The 21609-nt window shown below is 42.0% G+C and overlaps 1 protein-coding gene across 1 annotated transcript; it reads left to right on the top strand.

The window, feature by feature from the left end:
* The first annotated feature begins 17 nt into the window (after positions 1-17).
* Positions 18-21599, top strand: LOC144213701 (ankyrin-2-like). Its single transcript, XM_077742274.1, has 45 exons — positions 18-106; positions 302-545; positions 644-734; positions 5178-5279; positions 5347-5445; positions 5527-5625; positions 5698-5796; positions 5874-6059; positions 6396-6419; positions 7752-7850; positions 8112-8210; positions 8467-8565; positions 8687-8884; positions 8967-9065; positions 9253-9351; positions 9418-9516; positions 9591-9788; positions 9963-10061; positions 10150-10248; positions 10490-10687; positions 10885-10983; positions 11059-11157; positions 11253-11351; positions 11415-11513; positions 11598-11670; positions 11742-11886; positions 12077-12158; positions 12265-12368; positions 12742-12780; positions 13043-13267; positions 13420-13518; positions 13807-13961; positions 14035-14246; positions 14643-14847; positions 14927-15023; positions 15103-15331; positions 15461-15586; positions 15661-15783; positions 16032-16058; positions 16163-16184; positions 16568-20422; positions 20514-20579; positions 20663-20794; positions 21261-21363; positions 21476-21599. Exons 2-45 carry the CDS (start codon positions 343-345, stop codon positions 21582-21584), a joined length of 8913 nt encoding a protein of 2970 aa, XP_077598400.1. The 5' UTR covers positions 18-106; positions 302-342; the 3' UTR covers positions 21585-21599.
* The last annotated feature ends 10 nt before the right edge of the window (positions 21600-21609 follow it).

Raw genomic sequence — 21609 nt, 5'->3', positions numbered from 1 at the left:
AAGTCAATGATGACGACAATGCCTATGTCTGATGTATGCTTACAAGAAGATGAAATTACTTCAGAATTGACTTCTGAAAAATGGCATCAGTTTTGAAATGATTAAGGTAAGTGTTGGGGTTATTTTGAGTACTATTATAAATGTGTGTAAATAACAATATGCAGTAAATGTTAGGAATTACATCAATAGCAAATGAAAATGCAAGGTAAGCAATTCCAGCTATAAATGACCACGGCAACCACCCGGATGTTTCCTTTATAATTTCTGCATGCATTTTTGATGATGCATTTCCTTTTTCCAGGCGCTCCTTGATGTCCCACTAGATGGCCGCGATCCATTTGCATGCCTTTTTTTTTACCACCAAGGCGAGGTTCCCAGATAAACACTGGTGACATCTGCTACCATGGCAACACCATTGTGTTCCCTCCTCCCAAGCTCCCCCGTTGGCCACCTCCCTCCGCGTTCACCCCCCTCTACTCCACCTTCTGCTTGTGCGCTTTGTCCACGCCGTCTTTGCTGACTAACCGGACTTTGACACCAGACGGGTATGTTCCTCGGAATGGGCGGAGGGATGCAACTAGGTATGGATGGAAAGAAAACAAGCCAAAAAAAGAGCTTGCCTATTTTTTTTTTCCCACTAAAGGGTCTTAGAAATGAGTGAGGACTACCACTACAGACTGGACCCCAATGATCGCCTCAATGGTTTGGGACAGAGGAGGAAGAGACCCAAGAAGGTAAGGGACTACCTCTAATTATTATTGTTATTTTTTTAATCTCCCACTTGCGCTTTTCATTGTTGCGCGCATCTCTTGGGTTCCTTGGTGAGTAGTAGTAGGAGGCGCCTCTTGCAAATGACAGGGTGGGTCCCGATTTCCTCTTTGTGTTGACTGGTTCTAGATTTCAACCATATCACACAAGGGGTGTTTTGATGGAGGAAAAAAATTACACTATATATTTAACCTTATATACACATCTCTAGAAAAATAAAATAAAATAGCTGGCATACTCAGCATATGAAAAAAAATACATTTTTAGGTGGTTATAGTTGTGGAGATGGATAGAAGAAATACAATGTGAAAAGCAAGCTATTTCTATAGTGGTTTAAAGTATAAATGATTGAATGGTTACTTTGTGTTTGGAATTGTTATTTTTTTTACAGTGGAGGGTGGGCATGATGGAACGCACTATATGATATGCGAGGGTTAAAGGTGTATATTGTGTTTATGTTTTTTTAGATTTTAGGCAGATTTTGCAAGTTGGGGTTTTTAAATACAGTGTGTATTGAGTATATGGTTTTGATTTAATCATGATTATTGTTTGGGTATGATTGTAGGTTTAGATGGTGTTGGATTGAGTTACCTTTTCATAGTCCTTACATCATCGTGATGTTGTCACGTGATCTCAGTTGTTATTGCTAAGCACAAGACCAGCATGTAAACACTCAATTATTTTTAATGATACATATTAATGTAATATATTATATATACCTATATTTAGTGTTAATGTTTATGGATATTTACTTTTTTTTACCTATGAGGTGTGTCTGGAAGATATTCATCATGACAAATAAAAATTGCTGTAGCATTAAGAAAGTTTCAGCCATTTATGTCTTCTTGTGTTTTTGTGATAACTAATCCCATTCAAGACGATCCAAAACAATACTTTGTGTAATAGCTATAGTTCACCTAGATTTCTTTATTTCATCAACTTGCTTCTAGGTTAGTAGAGAATCTCTTAGGCTACTTAATCTCCTTTAAGAATACACACAACACTTGGTTTGTCCACCTTCGTATGCGTGTTTGTGTGCAAGTCAGCCTTACGGTGTTAATACCTTTAATCCACACAGTCAGCAGGACTGCCCTCCGCTTAAAGCTTCTTCTCCCTTTTTCACATTTTACACCTGTATGCACTGAAATGACACACAATCGTTTCACCCTGGCTTGGATATGTCTATTTAGAAATCAACGTTTGATTGTTGTTTTGTAAATCCTCTCATTTGGAGCACCTGTGATCAAGACATGGTGCTTGGGGATTCAGGACAGGTAAGACAATATTATAAATATGTACATTTTTTGCATCAAGTTCAACGAAAAGAAGCGGTAAAATGCACAGAATAGCAAAATCGTCTGTCATTATACCAAGAAGCAGTTTTAAGCCCAGATTTTAATAAGCGGTATGGTTGTCTCACCGGGTAAAGAAAAATTTAAAATATTCTAGTCCCAAAAAGTTAGATATATTGGTTTAGTTTTTTTTCATGTTCGTTGAAAATTAAATTGTGCAGATAATTCCACAACACATTTGGACCCAATACATTTAGTACAAAGGACTTCGTATTTGTGCATCAAGAATGCTTCCTGTATGTTTTAAATCCGAGGAAATGTCACTGTATAATCCCATTCTGAAGTGTAATATCAGTGTCCTTACCGATGGTGGTGCCATTGTTTATAAACATTGGAACATCTATCTTGAGGAGGTCTTATGCCATATATTTGTTCCATTTGCGCCCACATTCCCAAACTCTCCCAGTCTGAATGCTTCCTAGGACATCTCCAAAGAATCTTTGAATGAATATTCCCATTTCTGCCAATTCATTTCCCCATATATTCATATTCATTTGTACTTAGAATATCATTTGTCTCATTGTATTCTGCGGACAAATGTATGGCCAAGTAGTACTTGACAATTATACATTGAGAATTTAGAAAGGTGTTTCATAGTTTCATATTTCAGTTCACCCCTTCCATTATTTGCAAAGATGGTAGCGCCCATGTGTGGACCACTGCAGATGCTCTCTTCCTTCCCCCTCCTTTCGCATGTTATCCCGGCATCCACCCCCACCAGCCTAGCAACTGTAATCCCACCACCGCTCTCGCTCGACACCAGAAGTGTTGGCACATGGAATCAGGAGGCATTTGGAGAGCCATCGCAGCCGTGTGTGTGGCTTTCAACACTTAGGGTGGAGCCCCCTCCCCTTTGGCCTCTCATCACTATTCCCAACCTGCGTACAAAGAAAGTGTCAAGGGCCTGAGATACTTGTCAGGTGTATTCCCTTTTGTCTGAGAACGAAGACAATCCACGGGCAGCCATGGCGCACGCCGCCGCCCACATTAAGAAGGCCAGGTCTGAGATGGATCCACCTGCCGATCTGAAGGCTTTGGAAAAAGCTAAGGAGAGGAGGCGGCGCTCCCGAGAACAGGCAGAACGAAAGCGCAAGGTATTCGGGACTCATTCCGTCCAACCGCACCCCCTTTTTTAGTGGCATTGTACGTCCCGTCATCCACGCCTTGTCATTATACAAAAGAAAAACACTCCATCTGATGCTCATTCGTATTGTATGAGCTAAAGAATGAGGCCCTGAAGCAAGTGAGGAAATGACTTGAACCCTTGACAAATGCTTGGTAATACCACCAAAATTTTGCATCTAAGAACTGGTGTCCAGCTTCACTTTCCTATACTCTTGTTGACCGCCCTGTCTTTTTTCTAACGTCTTGTAGCTAGCACAACAGTAAAAAACTAGACATGATCATCAAATCTTGCTGTGATGTCACAACCAGAATTTCTGGTGGGTGGAATAACTCTTGAAATTCATTTTCTTCATGTAAAATGACTTTAGTCATTTGCATTCTTTGACACCATCACCATTGCATACCATCGCTTTAAACTGGATTTTCCATGCATTCAGGTGAGTTTTTGAAGTAACAACTTGAGGATATTCTAAAGCCAGAAATCACCACTTGGAGTATGCCAACCTTTTTAAGAAATCTGCAGTAAAAACTATGTTTTTTACTCTTAATTTTGCACCCTTGAAGGAAAAAAATCCTGATGTTTACACCACCTGGCTTTATTGGACAATCATTGGTGAAACAATCACTGACATCTTCTTCCTTGCGGCTGTTGTCTTGAGACTTTATCCAATTCATCAATTTGTCAGTTTGCATGAGATAATACAAGTTGGCATTAGATTCTCTGCCTTCATTTATTGCCTGCTGAAACCCTAAATATAGATCTGTGGGTGTTTGCCTACACACATTTGCTATCTACTAAAAGAATGCACTCCAAAATTAATACACTGTAGTGTAATGAATATTATGCTTCAGATTTGTTGTATCTTGCTTTAAACCCACTGTGTACATAGAGTAAATTGACCATAACAATAAGACAGAACTATATTACTCCCACAATTGCTTCTATTTCAGAATCTTGTTTACAAAGCAGATGGGCACATCCAAATTGTGATTTTTTTTTCCAATTGTGGCTCAGTCTTGATCCCCATGTGACACTCCCCTCAACCCCCACCCGATCATCATTTTTCTGTTTTGCTGGCAAAGCCCACACTCTTATCTGTGTTGTCATCTAATCTCTAGCGGCTGCTTGGATGACTCAATTTATATGTGGAAACATTTGTTTTTTCATGATGTTGTTATTCTCAGCTACCACTTCTTACCTTAATGGTATTTCAAGATGCCGGGTTACACCTCACATACCTTAAAATGTGTATCTTAATTGCCAATTTAGCCTTGGATATCTTTTTAGAAACATTCAGGTCTAATGGTCTTACTATTGTTTGGTTTTAATTCATTAACTTCATTTTGTAGCCAGATAGGATATCAAACAAACTGGTGGATATTCTCACGAAGAGCTTGTGAGTGTGCCGCACTGTTTGGTGGTGGACTAGGATTGACCAAATCCTGGATTAGAGTTTTTATAATCTGGAGGTTGTGGCATTCACAGGGCACTGCAGCTCAAACGAGATTGCAATACTGCTATTGCTATGGCAACCAAAATGATGGAAACATTGGTTTTGGTTAAATATTTTGACAATCCACAAAATATGATGGACGCTCAGGGGAAGAATCTTTTGCCAATAGTGGCTCAACCCATTTTTCATTTGAGTCCTAGATCATGTATTCATATATCTGAGACTGCAACGTGTAGCCGTGACAGCCACAACAATTGAACGCTCTTCCGCAAGATGGCAGAAAATAAAAACGGACTGGTGCAGGTTTATTTTAGGATTGATTTCAGTTTAAAGGGTTTCAAAACTAATATTAGCCCACGCTTTATTGTCAAGCAAGCCTGAAGTTTTGATTATCCACTAAATCTGGATCTCTGACATCCTTGTTATAAGGAACATATTTTGCTTTGAGGAAACCTCAGTGTGTATTTTTCTGTTGCAGTCTGACAGCAACACCAGCTTTTTGCGGGCTGCCAGAGCAGGGAACATCGACAAGGTCTTGGAATACCTGAAAGGAGGGGTGGACATCAACACCAGCAATCAGGCAAGCTTATTCACCCCAAATTTGGAAGCCAATACTCCCTCCAACCCGGAAATGATTCCTCTTCCAGAATGGACTTAATGCACTGCACCTGGCAGCTAAAGAGGGTCATGTGGAGCTTGTTGAGGAGCTTCTGGAGAGAGGAGTCGCACTTAATTCTGCAACAAAGGTAGCAACCCATGCTTTGTCTTCAACGCAGAACAGCTCACCCTCACCTGACCAATGTGCTCGATGTGGTTTGTGAATTTAGAAAGGAAACACTGCTCTCCACATCTCCTCTCTTGCCGGTCAGGCTGAAGTTGTAAAAATCTTGGTCAAACAAGGCGCTGACATCAACACCCAGTCACAGGCAAGTAGCTCTTTCTTTGACAAGGCTTTTTGCTTCCTCCTCACAACCCCCCTGCTATGTGTTTATTCACAGAATGGATTCACTCCGCTATACATGGCTGCCCAGGAGAATCACCTGGATGTGGTACGATACCTCTTGGAAAATGGAGGCAACCAGAGCACTGCCACGGAGGTGAGGAGGAAAGCCAAAACCAAGGGGAGAATATGTTTATTTTGCTAACACACGCTCTGTTTGCTAATGGATGACAGGATGGCTTCACCCCTCTGGCCATCGCCCTTCAGCAGGGCCACAATCAAGTGGTTTCAATATTATTGGAGAACGATACAAAAGGGAAGGTCCGATTGCCAGCCTTGCATATTGCCGCCCGAAAGGATGACACCAAATCAGCCGCCCTGCTTCTTCAGAACGACCATAATGCTGATGTACAGTCCAAGGTATGTCTAAGAAATCTGTGTTAAGATAGAAAGGGAGGGCATCTTCCATTGACAGTCCTAGACATCCAATGAGTAAACAAAGCCACAAAATGTATAGAAATGTACTAAAAACCTACATGAAGTGAAGCCAAAACATCAGCATGCAATTGCTCCAAAAAAGGCATTTTCCAGTTTTCCACTTTCCAAGTCAGAAACAACTTAAACTTAATAAGTTTCATTTCCACTCAATACTTGTCACGTGTTTCCACCTTCTTAAAATGGTCGCTTTTTTGAAGCTCACTGGGCTGAAGTCACACGAGCACTGATATTTTCCTCCATAATATCCCCGTGCTACAGATGATGGTCAATAGAACTACTGAGGTATATATGGTGTTTTTTGTTTTGTTTTGGATTGCTCTATAGCTATATTTATTTTATTCTGACTCATTAAAATACCTGTATATTTAATAATAATTCACTTTGCAGTTCACTACTATTTTTTTGGCAGGCTTGGCTTCCATTGCATGGCCTTTCTTGTCTGTCTTTGGTTTTCTCTTGTATTTAAATTAAATATTTTTGCAGATACTTGCTAACAATTGATGACACTTACTTTACCTCAAAAACCCTTTTTTGGACAACAAACCCTTAACTAACATTAATTCGTTTATGTGCTGGTATGTTGCATGCATTGCAATCAATTATGATTTGGCCTAATAAAATCCAAATTAGCGTAAGTGTCTTCCGAATCCAAATAAGTCCAACAATTTTTGCTTGAAATACAATCACATGCATGTACACGGCCTTAATTTGGCACCCTTCTGTGTTTGTTGAGTGTTTTTAAAGCATCCAGTTAGTGACTGCATTTTCGGCACTTTTATAAATAACTTTTTCACGTTGAATCGGACCAAAACGTACAGAACGGCAAGGTAAGGCAGACATTTCACCACTACTCAAACCTCCTTTGCAATCTAACATTTATGACAGGGATGTCCAAGCTATTCCACAAAGGGCCACAGTGGGTGTTGGTTTTCATTCCAACCCACCAAGAGTACACCTTTTCACCAATCTGGTGTCCTACAAGTACAGTCTGGTGCTTCTTGTTTTCTGCAGAAATCTCATTGGTTAAAGTGTCTTTGCTGTATTGGTTGGAACAAAAATCTGCACCCACAGTGGCCCTCAAGGACCGGTTTGGTCACCCCTGATTTATGACATTAAATTTTACATTACTAATGCTAATACCTTGATGATGCCAATCAACATATTTATTTTGGTTTTTAAAAAGTATATATGCTGGGACAAGCTAGATATGTTTGTCAAGGAATAAAATCTAGGAATTAATATTCCCATTAGTGTGCACTGAAGATGAATAAATAGGAGCTGAACGTGGCTAAAGTGATGGAATTTCCCAGCATTTATACCATTTCTCAGGGGATTTTTCTTTCAATGTCATTTAATTTTGTAATTTAATCTTAATTTGTAACGATTTTAAAATTGCATGCCTGTTCTCATGTCTTGTCTCCCCGCACTGTTTCTCAATTCCAACTTTGGCGTGATTGTGAAAGACAGCCCGCATGAACCGTTGCTTTTGCTGGTTTCCTACTTTTGATTTGACTTCACGTTTGACTTTTCCTTCCCGGTGGCCTTGGATTTGAATGCTTGCATGCTGTGAGAAAAAGTCTTTCTCTCCATTTTTCTCTCATTCTTGCACTCTAGAGTGGATTCACCCCACTGCATATTGCGGCCCATTATGGGAATGCCAATGTGGCCACACTCCTACTGAACCGAGGGGCTGCTGTAGACTTTCTTGCAAGGGTAAGATTTAAACCCTTAACGTCATGTGGGGCTACATGGTAAATTCTTAATGTACTTTTCTTCAATTCATCCTTGTAGCCTTCTCTTACTATCAATATGACAAAGGAATAGCCTTGCGTTTATCTAAATTAGCCCAGGATAGACATTTATTACAGCCAATATAACATGGCTAACTATTCTCAAAGTATATGACTATCAAATGAAGCACATGTGTTTGAGGATCTTATAAATAAGTTGGCCTTACCTTGACCTCCTTTGCAGAATGGCATTACTCCCCTTCACGTAGCATCCAAGCGAGGCAACACGAACATGGTTTGCCTGCTACTGGATCGTGGCTCTCAAATAGATGCTAAAACAAGGGTGAGTGCATCAATCAATATCTATGTCAGTATGTAATGATGTATTGCCAAATGCTTTATGAATACTGCGTGAAAGTGCATTAAATCCATTGATGGAGCCAGCTATCCATTGAGGCACTTAATGATCGTTATTATACCTGTAGTCTTAATTCACAAGATGAGTCTTAGTCTGTCCTCCCCAAGGGAGGCATTTATTAGAAATTCGATAGATTACAAATTCCAAATGGACCATGGGAGGATACTACTCTTCTTTGTAGGATGGCCTAACTCCACTCCACTGTGCTGCACGGAGTGGACATGACACAGCTGTTGAGCTCCTGCTGGAGAAAGGTGCACCCTTGCTTGCCAGGACTAAGGTATCATCTGAACACTTATTGGGAAAACCACTCAAGTAGTCCAAACAGCCCTAGTTAAGTTACAAATAAAATGGTGGCTCTATGGTTGAATTCTATCTGATGTTTTTCGTTTCTCCCCCAGAACGGCCTTTCTCCGCTTCACATGGCAGCGCAAGGCGACCATGTTGAATGTGTCAAGCACCTCCTTCAGCATAAGGCGCCCATCGGTGATGTGACTCTGGACTACCTGACTGCTTTACACGTGGCAGCCCACTGCGGACATTACAGAGTCACCAAGCTTCTTTTGGACAAGAGTGCCAATCCGAATGCTCGTGCTTTGGTACCTCCACATATTCCGATTTTTCTAATTTGGAATTGTCATTTAGCAAACCTGAACCCAAACATGTCAATTAATTCCACAGAATGGCTTTACTCCATTACACATTGCCTGTAAGAAGAACAGAGTGAAAGTCATGGAGTTGTTGGTGAAATACGGAGCCTCAATTCAAGCCATTACAGAGGTATTTAATGAAACTACAAGAAATTGCGAATCCTGAAGATATTGAATAGGGATGCTTTTTTGTTTTTAAAAAAATTCAATTCATCAGCAACAGTGGCCACCCTCACAGTAATGTTTACCACATCTCAACGATTAATGGACTTCTCTCACCATGGCAACTCATTAGATTTTCCCACTTTTGTTTCCAGTCCGGTTTGACGCCCATCCATGTAGCAGCCTTCATGGGTCACCTCAACATTGTCTTGTTACTGTTGCAAAATGGAGCCTCTCCAGACAGGAGCAACATTGTGAGTGGAACATGACATATAGGCTCGCCAGATGCAATGACTCAATGGGTGAATCTTTCAATACAGCGGGGCGAAACATCGCTACACATGGCGGCCAGGGCCGGTCAGGTGGAGGTGGTTCGGTGTTTGCTGAGGAACGGAGCGATGGTTGACGCCAGGGCTCGGGTGAGTGGCGGTTGCCCTGATCTAGCAAGCTGTCACGGCGAATAATAAACGTCCTGTCCTGGCGTTGGGTTTAGGAAGAGCAGACGCCTCTCCACATCGCCGCCCGTCTGGGTAAAACGGAGATAGTCCAGCTGCTGCTGCAACACATGGCCCACCCTGACGCGGCCACTGCCAACGGCTACACTCCTCTTCACATTGCCGCCAAGGAGGGCCAGGTGGAGACCGCCTCCATTCTATTGGAGGCGGGAGCTTCTCATTCGCTGGCAACAAAGGTAGGAGCCCAATTAATGATGTCTCTAGAATTGTAAGATGACTGTGTTGGAGGTGAAGTCTGGCGACCTCATATTGGCCCAAGAACGAATTGGACAGCCTACACCGACTTACACAATTTTGCACATGATTGGCTCTCAATGTGTAACGAACGATCTTTGGTGTATATTTCACAGAAAGGATTTACACCCCTTCATGTTGCCTCAAAGTATGGAAGCCTAGATGTGGCCAAACTTCTGTTGCAGCGTTGTGCGCCTTGTGATTCTGCAGGGAAGGTTGGTATCGGCTGATTTAAAAAAAATCAACAAAACAAAAACCCTTAGAAATATTTCTTTAATGTTTAAACTTTCTCTGATACTGTAGAATGGCCTTACCCCGCTCCATGTTGCAGCACATTATGATAACCAAAAAGTGGCACTATTACTTTTGGATAAAGGAGCATCGCCCCATCTGATTGCCAAGGTAAATTATTTCAATTTCAAATACTGCTATGTTTTATCTTTGGATTGCACTGAAAATTTGGTAGCTAAAATCTGACTAACTAAAGAGTGCATTCAACAGCCACTCTCTCTTCTCCTTGCTCATAAATAAGACAAGTTATAGTGATCCAAGAGTCAATTCTGAGTGAGGATTAGTGTTGGGAACATTTAATCTCGACACATGTCACCCATCTTTAGTTCTGTCTTTTGTTTTTATGGAACAGAATGGTTACACCCCTCTCCACATTGTGGCCAAGAAGAACCAAATGGACATTGCTAAAGTGCTACTGAACTCTGGTGCTGAGACCAACGTCCTGACCAAACAAGGTGTCACGCCACTCCATTTGGCCTCAGAGGAAGGACATGCTGAGATGGTCGAGCTGCTCCTGAGTAAGGGAGCTCTCGTCAATACCCCAACAAAGGTATTATGTCACCTTGCATGTTTGATCCATTAGAATTTGAACTAGTGGGAGGTTAAAGGGTCAACTGTGCAAACATTGGAGTACATACACGCATATAGATTCTCTATTAGCCTTATCATGCTACATTTCTGTCATTTCTTACGTAAAATCTGATTGTATCACTGTTGATTGTTGGCATGTTATGGTCTTGCCTTTAGTGTGGTCTTACTGCCATTCATCTGGCAGCACAAGATGACAAGGTCGCTGTTGCAGAGGTCCTTGCTAAAAATGGAGCCAACCTCGATCACCAGACTAAAGTAGGGAAACAAAAAAAATGTGTAAAAGCAATATTTTCAAAATATTAAGTTTGGACCTTTATTCTTCATTTACAGCTGGGCTACACACCTCTTATTGTTGCATGCCACTATGGAAATACTAAACTGGTTAATTTCCTTCTTCAAAATGGAGCCAATGTGACTGTAAATACAAAGGTATGAACTTATACTCGAATTGCTCTGGGAAGTATTGTTAGAAACCACAAAACAGCACAAAAAAAACTTAATTTCTGGATGTAAAACTTCTGCAGAATGGATACAGCCCTCTACATCAGGCGGCCCAACAAGGGAACACGCACATTATTAATATATTGCTGCAGTATGGGGCTAAGCCAAATGCTGTCACAGTGGTAAGTCCACACATGCATGCGCTCACAGACTCAGGATTAACGAGTTTTGGATTTTGCGCTTAGAACGGAAACACCGCCCTGGGAATCGCTCGGCGACTGGGTTACATCTCTGTTGTCGACACTCTGAAGGTGGTCACTGAGGAAATCATCACCACCACCACGGTATTTGAAAGCACCCTCTTGAGAATTTGGTTCTATGTTGTAAAACAAAACAAAAAAAACAAACACCCACTCCTTTACAACCAGACGGTGACTGAGAAACACAAGATGAATGTGCCAGAAACGATGACTGAAGTTCTGGATGTTTCAGATGAAGAAGGTCAGTTGCAATTAAATAAAAAATGCTTTCATTTTAATTTGCCAAATTTTCATGATACCTTAACTTTGTAGGCGATGACATGACCATAACAGGAGAAGGTGGGGAGTATTTTAGGGCTGAGGACCTTAGAGAACTCGGAGATGATTCGCTGCCTGGGCAGTATCTGGATAACATGAACTACCTCTGCTTCAATCACGATGGGGCAAATACTGGCAGGTGAAGAAACCTAATTGAAAACAATAGGCTGTACATCAATTCAGAATGAAGTGACTTATGAATTGGCTTGCCTCATTTGAATTTTTTTCCTCCTTGAATTTAAAGGTTAAAATGTAAGACTTTATGACTCCCCCATTGGGAATGACCCAACTCCCAGAACTGATCATTTTTTCTATTTTTTTTAACATAGCTTGGACAGCTCTTTCACTCCCACACGCCAAAGCTACTACTATAAACATGAAAACATGATGGATGAAATGCTCAACTGTCAGGTATGTGCCAGTGTGAATTTATTCCAGTTTCCCAAGTGTATTTGTTGTGAAATAATTTTACTTAATATACATTATTTTATTTTTTCTATTTTTTTGCTTGACCCAGACATCATCACTTTTAAGGGAAAATGAGAGGGCCTCGTACCGACTAAGTTGGGGGACAGAGAATCTGGACAACATAGCTCTATCCTCCACTCCACTCCACTCTGGGTATGTATGCATACTTTATATCTAAGATTTTTGGTTTCATAAAAGACCCGAGAAGAATGCATAGTTTGTCGCAAAAGAGTCTTTGTCCCTCAAAATGTCACTTTTTATACAATCTGTTTGGGATTTGGGATCAGATCTCTGATCCAATTTATCACTCCAATGCAACGCCATCAGAATAATGTCTTTAAAATGAATGTGTATGAAAGACACAAAGCTGAATTGCACCGATAAAGAGCTATATGTTATCTAAAGATTGAAGAGCTGCCGAGCCTTTTCATGGACAGCTTGGGTTGACTTACCACTTTGATTCACACATGGCTTTCTCTCTCTACATTTCACTTTGACTCGAATTCCGTCCAATGTTTTTTTCCAGCCGTTCCTCACCGTGCCATGATCATACGGACCACAGCAGGTGACCTTGATTCAACCGTAACGTTATTTCCACCCGTTTATTCATGTCATCTACATTTAAACTTCACGTTTTGTGGTTGTCACTTTTTTTTGTCTGGCCTTTAAACACTTATTTGTTTTTGTGTCATGCTTTTGATCCCTGTCGTCTTGTTATAAGAGTTTAATCAGATCACACTGCCATCCAATCTATGTGTAACTGTGGCTGTTTGTGTGCATTGTCATTGGTTTGGTAAATATGTTAAAGTCTCTTACCTCCTATTCAGCTTCCTGGTGAGCTTCATGGTGGATGCAAGGGGCGGATCCATGCGAGGGTGCCGCCACAATGGCCTGCGCATCATCATCCCACCTGGGAAGTGCAGTGCTCCCACACGGGTAACCTGCAGGCTGGTAAAAAGGCACCGCCTGGCCAGCATGCCTCCCATTATCGAAGCTGAGGGTCGAGCTAGCAGGTTTATCGAGGTGGCACCATTTGGAGGCCAGCTTCTTGGGTAAGGCTGACTCCATTATTTTTGTTTTTGGTTTCCCTTTGTCCAAGAATTGTGTCTGATGTCATCTGTCAGAAATAGGATCAAATGCACTCAAAACCAAATGTTCTTTCTTCTCTCAATTAATGCTGCGTATTGGAACATCAATGGCGTAGTAAGCTCCACCTCCCCAGTGCGCCACCACCTCTCAATGAGGGGGAGAGTTTGGTGAGCAGAATCCTCCAGCTTGGCCCACCAGGGACAAATTTCCTGGGGTAGGCTGCAAAAGAAGAAGAAAATAATTGTTCACATTAAAGACTGCACATGTGTTCATTGTATATTTTCCTTTAGAGAATTTCAGCCAATAATGCCGAATTTCATCCGTGGGTGTGATTCAATGTCTGATGTTTTCAATGTGTAAATCTCTAACAATATTTCCAAGTGTGTTCCTTTTTGTTTGAATTTTTGCAAAACTGAAGATCACATTATCTGTCCGTACACAAAAGCACCTGATTTGAACAGTCATGCATTTCTAAAAACTGTTTATCCCTTCCTTCATCCAGTCCTGTGATTGTGGAGGTTCCCCACTTTGCTTCACTTCGTGGAGGGGAGCGAGAGCTTGTCATATTGAGGAGTGAGACCGGAGAAAATTGGAAGGAGCATCAGTGTGAGCACACCCAAGAAGAACTCAACCAGATCCTCAACAGCACAGAAGAAGGTCAGCATCTTGCTCACCATCTTAATGTTCTCCTAAATCTGATTCAACACCCTTCCATTATGTCCTCCACCAGAGCTGGATTCCCAGGAGGAGCTCCACAAGAAGCGTATTTGCCGCATCATCACTAAGGATCTCCCGCAATATTTTGCGGTGGTGTCGCGAATTAGGCAAGACAATATTCTGATTGGTCCAGAAGGAGGTGTCCTTAGCAGCACAGTGGTGCCCCAAGTGCAAGCAGTTTTTCCCGAAGGCGCCCTGACTAAGAGGATCAGGGTTGGCCTGCAGGTAAATGAACATTTAAAGAACAATTAAATTAGTTGAAATTGTGATGTTTCTCTGGCTTTGAAGGGAAAGTATGTTTCAAAAAGGTCATGGAGTAGGAGCTTTGAAGGGAAAGTATGTTTCAAAAAGGTCATGGAGTAGGAGCTTTGGGGGGTTCCAGATGAGAGCAATTCTCGAGTGTAGTGATATTCCTGGAGAAACTGCAAAAAAATTACTTTGTCAGCTTCTGAACTAGACCCAAATAAAATACACAACATCTTTAATCATCTTCAACACTCTGGTACCAATTAAAATGCAGTAAAGACTCCAGTTTCTGACGTCGCTCCATATTTGACTGATTCCAGTATTTATAGTCCAGCTCATAGAAAATAACCTAATTTCAATGTTCTCTTGTTGCAGGCCCAGCCAGTGAGTTTGGATATTATCCGGAGGGTTCTTGGAAACAAGTCCAGCTTTAGCCCCATTGTCACTCTTGAGCCACGTCGAAGGAAATTTCATAAACCCATAACTATGACAATTCCAGTCCCAAAAGGCAACTCTGATCCCGTCCTATACGGTTTAGGACGGGACACCCCAACCTTGCGCCTCCTCTGCAGCATCACTGGTAAGACCAAACTCATTGGCCAGATAGCTACATAGCTGCTATTTTTTTGTTGCTTCAATCAGTTAGGGTTTGTTTTCAGGTGGAACAACACCAGCCCAATGGGAAGACATCACAGGAACTACTCCATTAACATTTGGAAGTGACCATGTGTCCTTTACTACAAATGTTTCAGCAAGGTAACATATTTGGTCAGAGCCTATCTGTATTTGGAGCGATTCTGAAATAAATCTAGAGTCATTCTTTTAATTCGTCTAGGTTTTGGCTGATAGATTGCCGGCAAGTCCAGGAATCGGTCACTTTCTCCTCGCAAGTGTACCGTGAGGTCATTTGTGTGCCTTACATGGCTAAGTTTGTCATCTTTGCCAAAACCCATGACCCCATCGAAGGCCACTTGCGCTGCTTCTGCATGACTGACGACAAGATTGACAAAACATTGGAGCAGCAGGAGAATTTCAACGAGGTGGCCCGCAGTCGAGATGTAGAGGTAAGTTCAGTGAAAGCAAAGGTTCATTTTACTTTAGTGAATTAGGATTTAAATGAATAGGTCTTCTTTCAATGGAGCCATTTTATGCACCCATCTCTTCAAGTACAGAATATGCCTGCCCTCTTTTAGGTTTTAGAAGGAAAGCCCATTTATGCGGATTGCTGTGGAAACTTTGTTCCCCTCACCAAAAGTGGCCAGCATCATCTGTTCAGCTTTTTTGCCTTCAAGGAGAACAGACTTACACTTTTCATCAAAGTAAGCCTTCTTTTCTTCAAGCACTAATTCAGATACACGTGACAGATTGAGGGTGATCTCGTGGCTGTTTGCAGATAAGAGACAACACCCAGGAGCTATGTGGTCGCTTGTGTTTTCTGAAGGAACCCCGCAGTTACAGGTCACTTCCCCACAGCGCCATATGTAACCTCAACATCACTCTCCCCTCATACTGCAAGGTGAGGCCAAATAAATCAAATGAAAAATGAAGTTGTAAGGGTGAAGGAACAGAAAGGTGTTTACACACAAGGATATAAAGTCCAGGCCTTTATATAGTGTGTTTCTAAAACAGCAAGTCTTTGCGCACCACTCCTAAATCGTTAAATCATATTGATTTGTTTTATTTCAGGAGCAAAAGCCTTACAGTCGCTGAAAAAAAATACTTTTTGTCTCTCTCCCTATTGCTGCTTCGTTGCTTTGGGAAAAGGAGTCCGATTCAGATCAGGATGAAGAGGTAAAGACAACAGTGGATTAGCTGATTTGAACCATCATCTAAATTTTATCAGTAGTGGTGTATGAAATTTCAATTGTTGATCCATTTTCTTTTTTTTCCCCCAGATTCACACGGCAAAAGAGAAATGTAAGCCATTTTTTTTATTTCTAAGTAGGTTGAAGAAAGAAAATATTACAGAAAAGTTCATAGGATGCATGCATATTTATTTGCACTTGCCACTTGTTTGAGTCTTGCTGCTTGCATCTTGTGTGTGCTGTCATAGTATAAAAGTGCCATTATTCTGTTCTAAACCTCACTTGAATTTTTTACTACATCACTTATACCAGCAACAAATGAATAATGTCACCATTCTCCATCACCATCTTGTTGTTGTCTCAAGGTCTGATGTTAAATGAACAAGAAGGGTATACAATTTTTATTTATTGCCCTGACCTCATTCTCCAATATTTGTCTCCTTTCATTTGAATTTTGTTTTTTTACGCATTACTTGTCTGTCCGCCAAATGCAAGATGAAGAAACGACGACGTCAATCCCGAGCTCAATTCGGGAACCGGACCTGCTATCAGACGTTTCTGAGATGAAACAAGATCTGATCAAAGTGACGGCCATTTTAGCACACAGTTCCTCGAAAGAATCCACTTCTTTGGAAGGGTCTCGTCCTGAAAAAGAAGCACACTGTGTCTCAACGGTGCCCCTGGAAATAATGGAGAAGGATCTTGAGAAAGTTAAGGAAGACCTCCAGAAAGTTAGTAAAATCCTAAGGAGTGGGACCTATGTTGAAGGATCAAAATCGGTCAAATCAAAGATGGATGCTGAAGAGTGGGTCCTTCTCTCTCACAGTGAGATAGAGGAGTCCCATAGAGAGGCTGGCTTGAAAAATTCAGAGCTGGTTAAACCTCCAAGATCGAGAGACACTAAGGGCAGCAGTGTCTCTAAAGAATACCTCATTGATGCACGAAAAGAAAAAACTATCACTTCAACGTCTCTTGAAGGTGAGACGAAAGATCAGCAACAAGCAAACTCCCCCATCTCTGACACATCGCAATCTGTGTCCCCCTTGGTTGAAGAAACTCCCATTGGCTCAATAAAAGACAAAGTCAAAGCCTTACAACAAAAGGTAGAGGCAGAACAAACACAAAAAGAAATCAAGCCTTCAAATTTGCCCATTGGTGCCAAACCGGTTCCAAAGAACAAACCAACACATGGCCCTAAGAAACTGCCTGAGGTTGGATCTGAAAAGCATGAAGAAAATATCTCAGTTAAAGAGTTAATGCAAGTATTTCAAAAAGAGTCCTCACAGAAAGAGTCTAAGGGCAAAATAACCACACGTTCAACATTGGAAGATATCTCCAAGTCAGATAAACTATTGCAAAAACCTTTGAGCAAGGACCGAGAGGTGTCTCTGGATTCTAAGGTTTGTTCACACAGCAACGTAGAAAAGAAGAGCATAACAGAGTCTAAGCTAACCAAAACAAAAGACTTGGAAAAAGGTGACTCTGCAGACTCAACAAGTGCTAGTTCTGGAACCCCTCATCTAAGTTCTGAGGACAGTTACAAACACGAGGGTCTGGCCACTCCTGACACAAGTCCCGAAAGCCTGTGTCTTTCACCCAAAAACGAACAACAAACAACAGACCTTCTGGCAAAACCCACTTTGGTGGTCAAAAAGGGAAGCAAAGACACAGAAAAGACTGGAATATCTTGCGAAAGTCAAAGACTGGGCTCTGCCGAACAATTGTCCACCGAATTGACCTGCGATGTCTCTTTCAGCCGAGTTGAAGCAGATGACTGCACAGCAAGTGAGTCCACATCTGATGCAAGAGGAAAGCCTTGGGGTGATAAATCTGATGGTACTCAAAAGAGCATTGAACAACTTGGTGATTACCACAGCCCTGACTTTGATCTATCGTTGCCTTTAGCATCTTCAGAATCTTCTAAATCCTTTTATAAGTGCCAAGGAAGTTTGGAGTTGCTTTTGAAGCAAGACTCCGATCCTCTAAGTCCAGTAGCTGATGACTCTTTAACAATAAGCCACAGAGACTCGCTCGAGGGTAGTCCGCTCATTGACGAACAATCCTCCATTAAGTCCCCAGATTCCATTGAACCCAGCCCCACCAGAGAATCCCCTCCTCGTGACTCCTTAGAGAGTAGCCCCACAGACCAGCACAGACCTTCATTCCCATTCCAGGCAGTAGTCCATCCAGACTCCTCGAATGAAGGGCCGACCAAAGAGACATTGCAGGGTAGACATTTGCGAGACCTGGAGGGTAGTGCCGATGATGACAGTTGTGAGCAGACCTCGCAGATGACGAGTTCTGGTAAGAGTCCTCTAACCCCTGATACCCCTAGCTCTGATGAGGTAAGTTACGATTTGAATCCCAAGTATCACGATCGTCCATCCCTTTCCTTGCAATTCGAACCTGAAATCCTCTATGAAGAACCAGATGAGGATGATTCCTCAGGCAGCACTGGGTCTCAGAAAAAAGTTACAGCTAGACTGACATCGATTGATGAGATGCAGGGGGACTTAGAGTTCCTGGGGGACACACAGTGTAAACTTGGGGAGAAAAAACTCACTGAGGATAAAGGGTTAGCTCTCTCCGTTGACCCGCATATTAAAGTTCCCTCTTCTTTTTCAGCAGATGCACTTGACGAGCCTCACGCAAAAGAACTCCACGACAAAAACGTTAGTATCAGTCAAGAAGAAGCCTCCGGAGTCCATTCAAAACCCAATCTAAGGCCAACACTGCAACCAACAGTCCCATCACACGGTGCTGCCAGTAAAGACAGACCTTCTGATACAGCTCTAACCTCATATACAGAAAATAGAACCGATGAACAAAAAGAGGACAGCTTACGGAAGTCCAGACAAATTAGGACAGACTTGGGTGTGGCCCCATTGCCGACCCAAACACCGGCTAGTAACATGACGGATGAGGTCAAAGCCTCGCCTGATGTTGGACTTGAGCCAACTCATCAAGCAAAGCAAACATTTCAACCAGAGTTCTGTATCTACGACGATACAGAAGAGGATGAGCTTGAACATCCCAGAACTGAGTCCAAAGGTGTCACTGCAAAGGTAGATGCAGCCTCCCCGTGGTCTGCCATGCTTGGTGTAGATGGTTCTTTTGAAGCTCGCCTCCAAGACGAGGGAGACAAGGTCCTTAATCTGGTGGTGGACTCTCAGTCTCTGCCAGAGTCCCCAGACACCACACCAGGTAAAACGCCAACAGAGGAGAGCACACCAACAAGTGAACCCAACCCCTTTCTCTTCCAAGAAGGGAAGCTTTTCGAAATGACCCGAAGTGGTGCGATCGATATGACCAAAAGAAGCTGTGAAGGAGATGGTGGCGGCTTTGCCTTTTTCCAAATTGGTGAACATCTACTGCAGGAGCCCGTTATAGAAAACAGTCGGCAAGAATGCAAGGCTCCGTCAACACAACATGAAGTTGGCCTGAATCTAAAACTCACGATCAAGGACCAGCCAGAAGAAACAGAAAATTCTCAGGTTCAGTTGGAAACAGAGGCTGAGACATCGGCCAAATCAAAATTACCCAAGATGGGCCTTTCGGCTTCAGCCAAACCTCCCGCCAAAGAGCAAGTAGATGCAGAAAGCCAAGAAGTCAAGTTGGCTCACAGCACAATTACAGAATCCTCCGATTTAGAGTTAAACTCTGCCGATCAAACCATTATGCATGTAGAAACAGCTGAAACGACAGTTACTCGATCTATATACTCAGAGCAGGAAAGAGAGTTATCAGATTCCTCTCCAGATGAAACAAAGTTAGCAGCAGATACTCCCAAATCGCCAGTAACATCTGAGGAGAGTTCTGTTCCCACAAAAACCCAGTCCAAATGCCCAGATCAAGTTAAACATAAAACTTCCCCGGTTACGTTATCAAAATCGCGGATTCCTATCATATCAAAGTCTCTCAAACCAGATTCTACGGCCAAATCGACTGAAGACAAAAAACAAACGGGACCAATAATCAGGGATGCACGGAGAAAGTCTGACTTGGACACAGCAACTTGTTTGGATGTCAAGGCTAAGATTTCTAGCAAGAATGACGGAGCCTCGACTACGCCAAACCCAAATAAAAGTGAATCAAAACCAAGAGCCTTCCAATCGAGATTGCCAGTCAAAGGTAAAGGTGGCCCATCTTCTCCATCGTCCACTCCCAGTAAAGAAAAAAGCAAGGCACGCAAGCACTCTGCCGAATCTGTCAAAGAAATCAGGGACCAGGCTGCGAAGATGGCGGCGAAGGCCGATGACGAAAACTCCGAAGACGGGAGTAATCTAGTCAATCTGTCCACAATCAAAAGAGACACAGGTGCCGTTGGGACACGGATTCGCCAAAGTCAAGGTATGCTAAAGGTTTATCGGCCTGTGATGATGAGAAGTTTGACTGTTTTGACCTAATACTTCTGTCTTTGTCCCACCCACCCTATTCACAGTAGACAAAAAGAGCAAAGAGCAAACTTTATCAGTGATCGCAGAGCACCTGGGATTCAGCTGGGAAGGTAAGTCTTGGCTAATTTCAATAAATACCTCTACTCCCTGTATGATGCTGATATTTCAATTTTTTTTGTTTAATTTGGCCCAGAGTTGGCAGGGGAACTTCAATTCAGCGAGGAAAGGATCAAGACCATAAAAGCAGAAAACCCTGATTCCTTGCGAGACCAAAGTTACGCACTTTTAGATTTATGGACCAAGGAAGAAGGAGTTGATTCTACAGGTGTGTATACTTCTGTATAATTAGACGTATCTTGCTTCTTTGTCACGCACGACAAAAATAGTCAAGAAGAGAATAGTCTACTTGAAGTTTCAAAGGAATGTTTGATAGATCTGTAATACAACTTCTGGAACAGGCACAGAAAGAGTGAGATTAATTTAATAGGAAATAGGTTTATTACCAGACTGCAGGATGGAGAGAGTGAGAGCTCTAACAGTGGAGAACTGCTCAGTATGGTGTCCTTTGCAACTTTCTTTCTGAATGAACAGTGAGTGAGTCTTATATACAGGCAGAACTGAGAGTTATCAGCAGGACTTTGGACAGATACATTTTAGTTATTTGCAGGGCAAAAAGTAATTGTTCAGTTTTAGACAGTTTAGTGTTTATGCTGACATGTCAGCCATTCAGTTTGTATGAGAACGATGCCTTTATACTCACAAAAACTGATATAATCTGTTCTCCTCCTTAGAAACAACACTCATCCAGAAACTGACTGAAATCAACCGTGTGGATATTGTACAATTAATCGAACCTGACGCCGCAAAACATCTGAACAAGACGGACACAACGCGGTAGGAAAACTAGAATATTTTGGCTATTTGTGATCATCTATTCTGCTTTTGACTTTCAGGTTAACAAAGTGTTTAATCTAAATTATTTTATTTTTCTGTTGCTATGATGCAGACTTTCTAAAAACGAGTTTGAGGAGTCAACACGCTTGCAACAAGCAGGGACTTTTAAAAAGGCAAGTCCGTTCAAACTTTTCCAATTCAGTTTTTTTCCAGGGTTTTAGGCTTCTTTTGCTCTATCGATTCACG

The sequence above is a fragment of the Stigmatopora nigra genome, chromosome 20, assembly GCF_051989575.1.
Source record: "Stigmatopora nigra isolate UIUO_SnigA chromosome 20, RoL_Snig_1.1, whole genome shotgun sequence".
In the NCBI taxonomy this organism is placed as follows: Eukaryota; Metazoa; Chordata; class Actinopteri; order Syngnathiformes; family Syngnathidae; genus Stigmatopora; species Stigmatopora nigra.
This window is presented reverse-complemented; position numbering and strand designations above follow the sequence as displayed.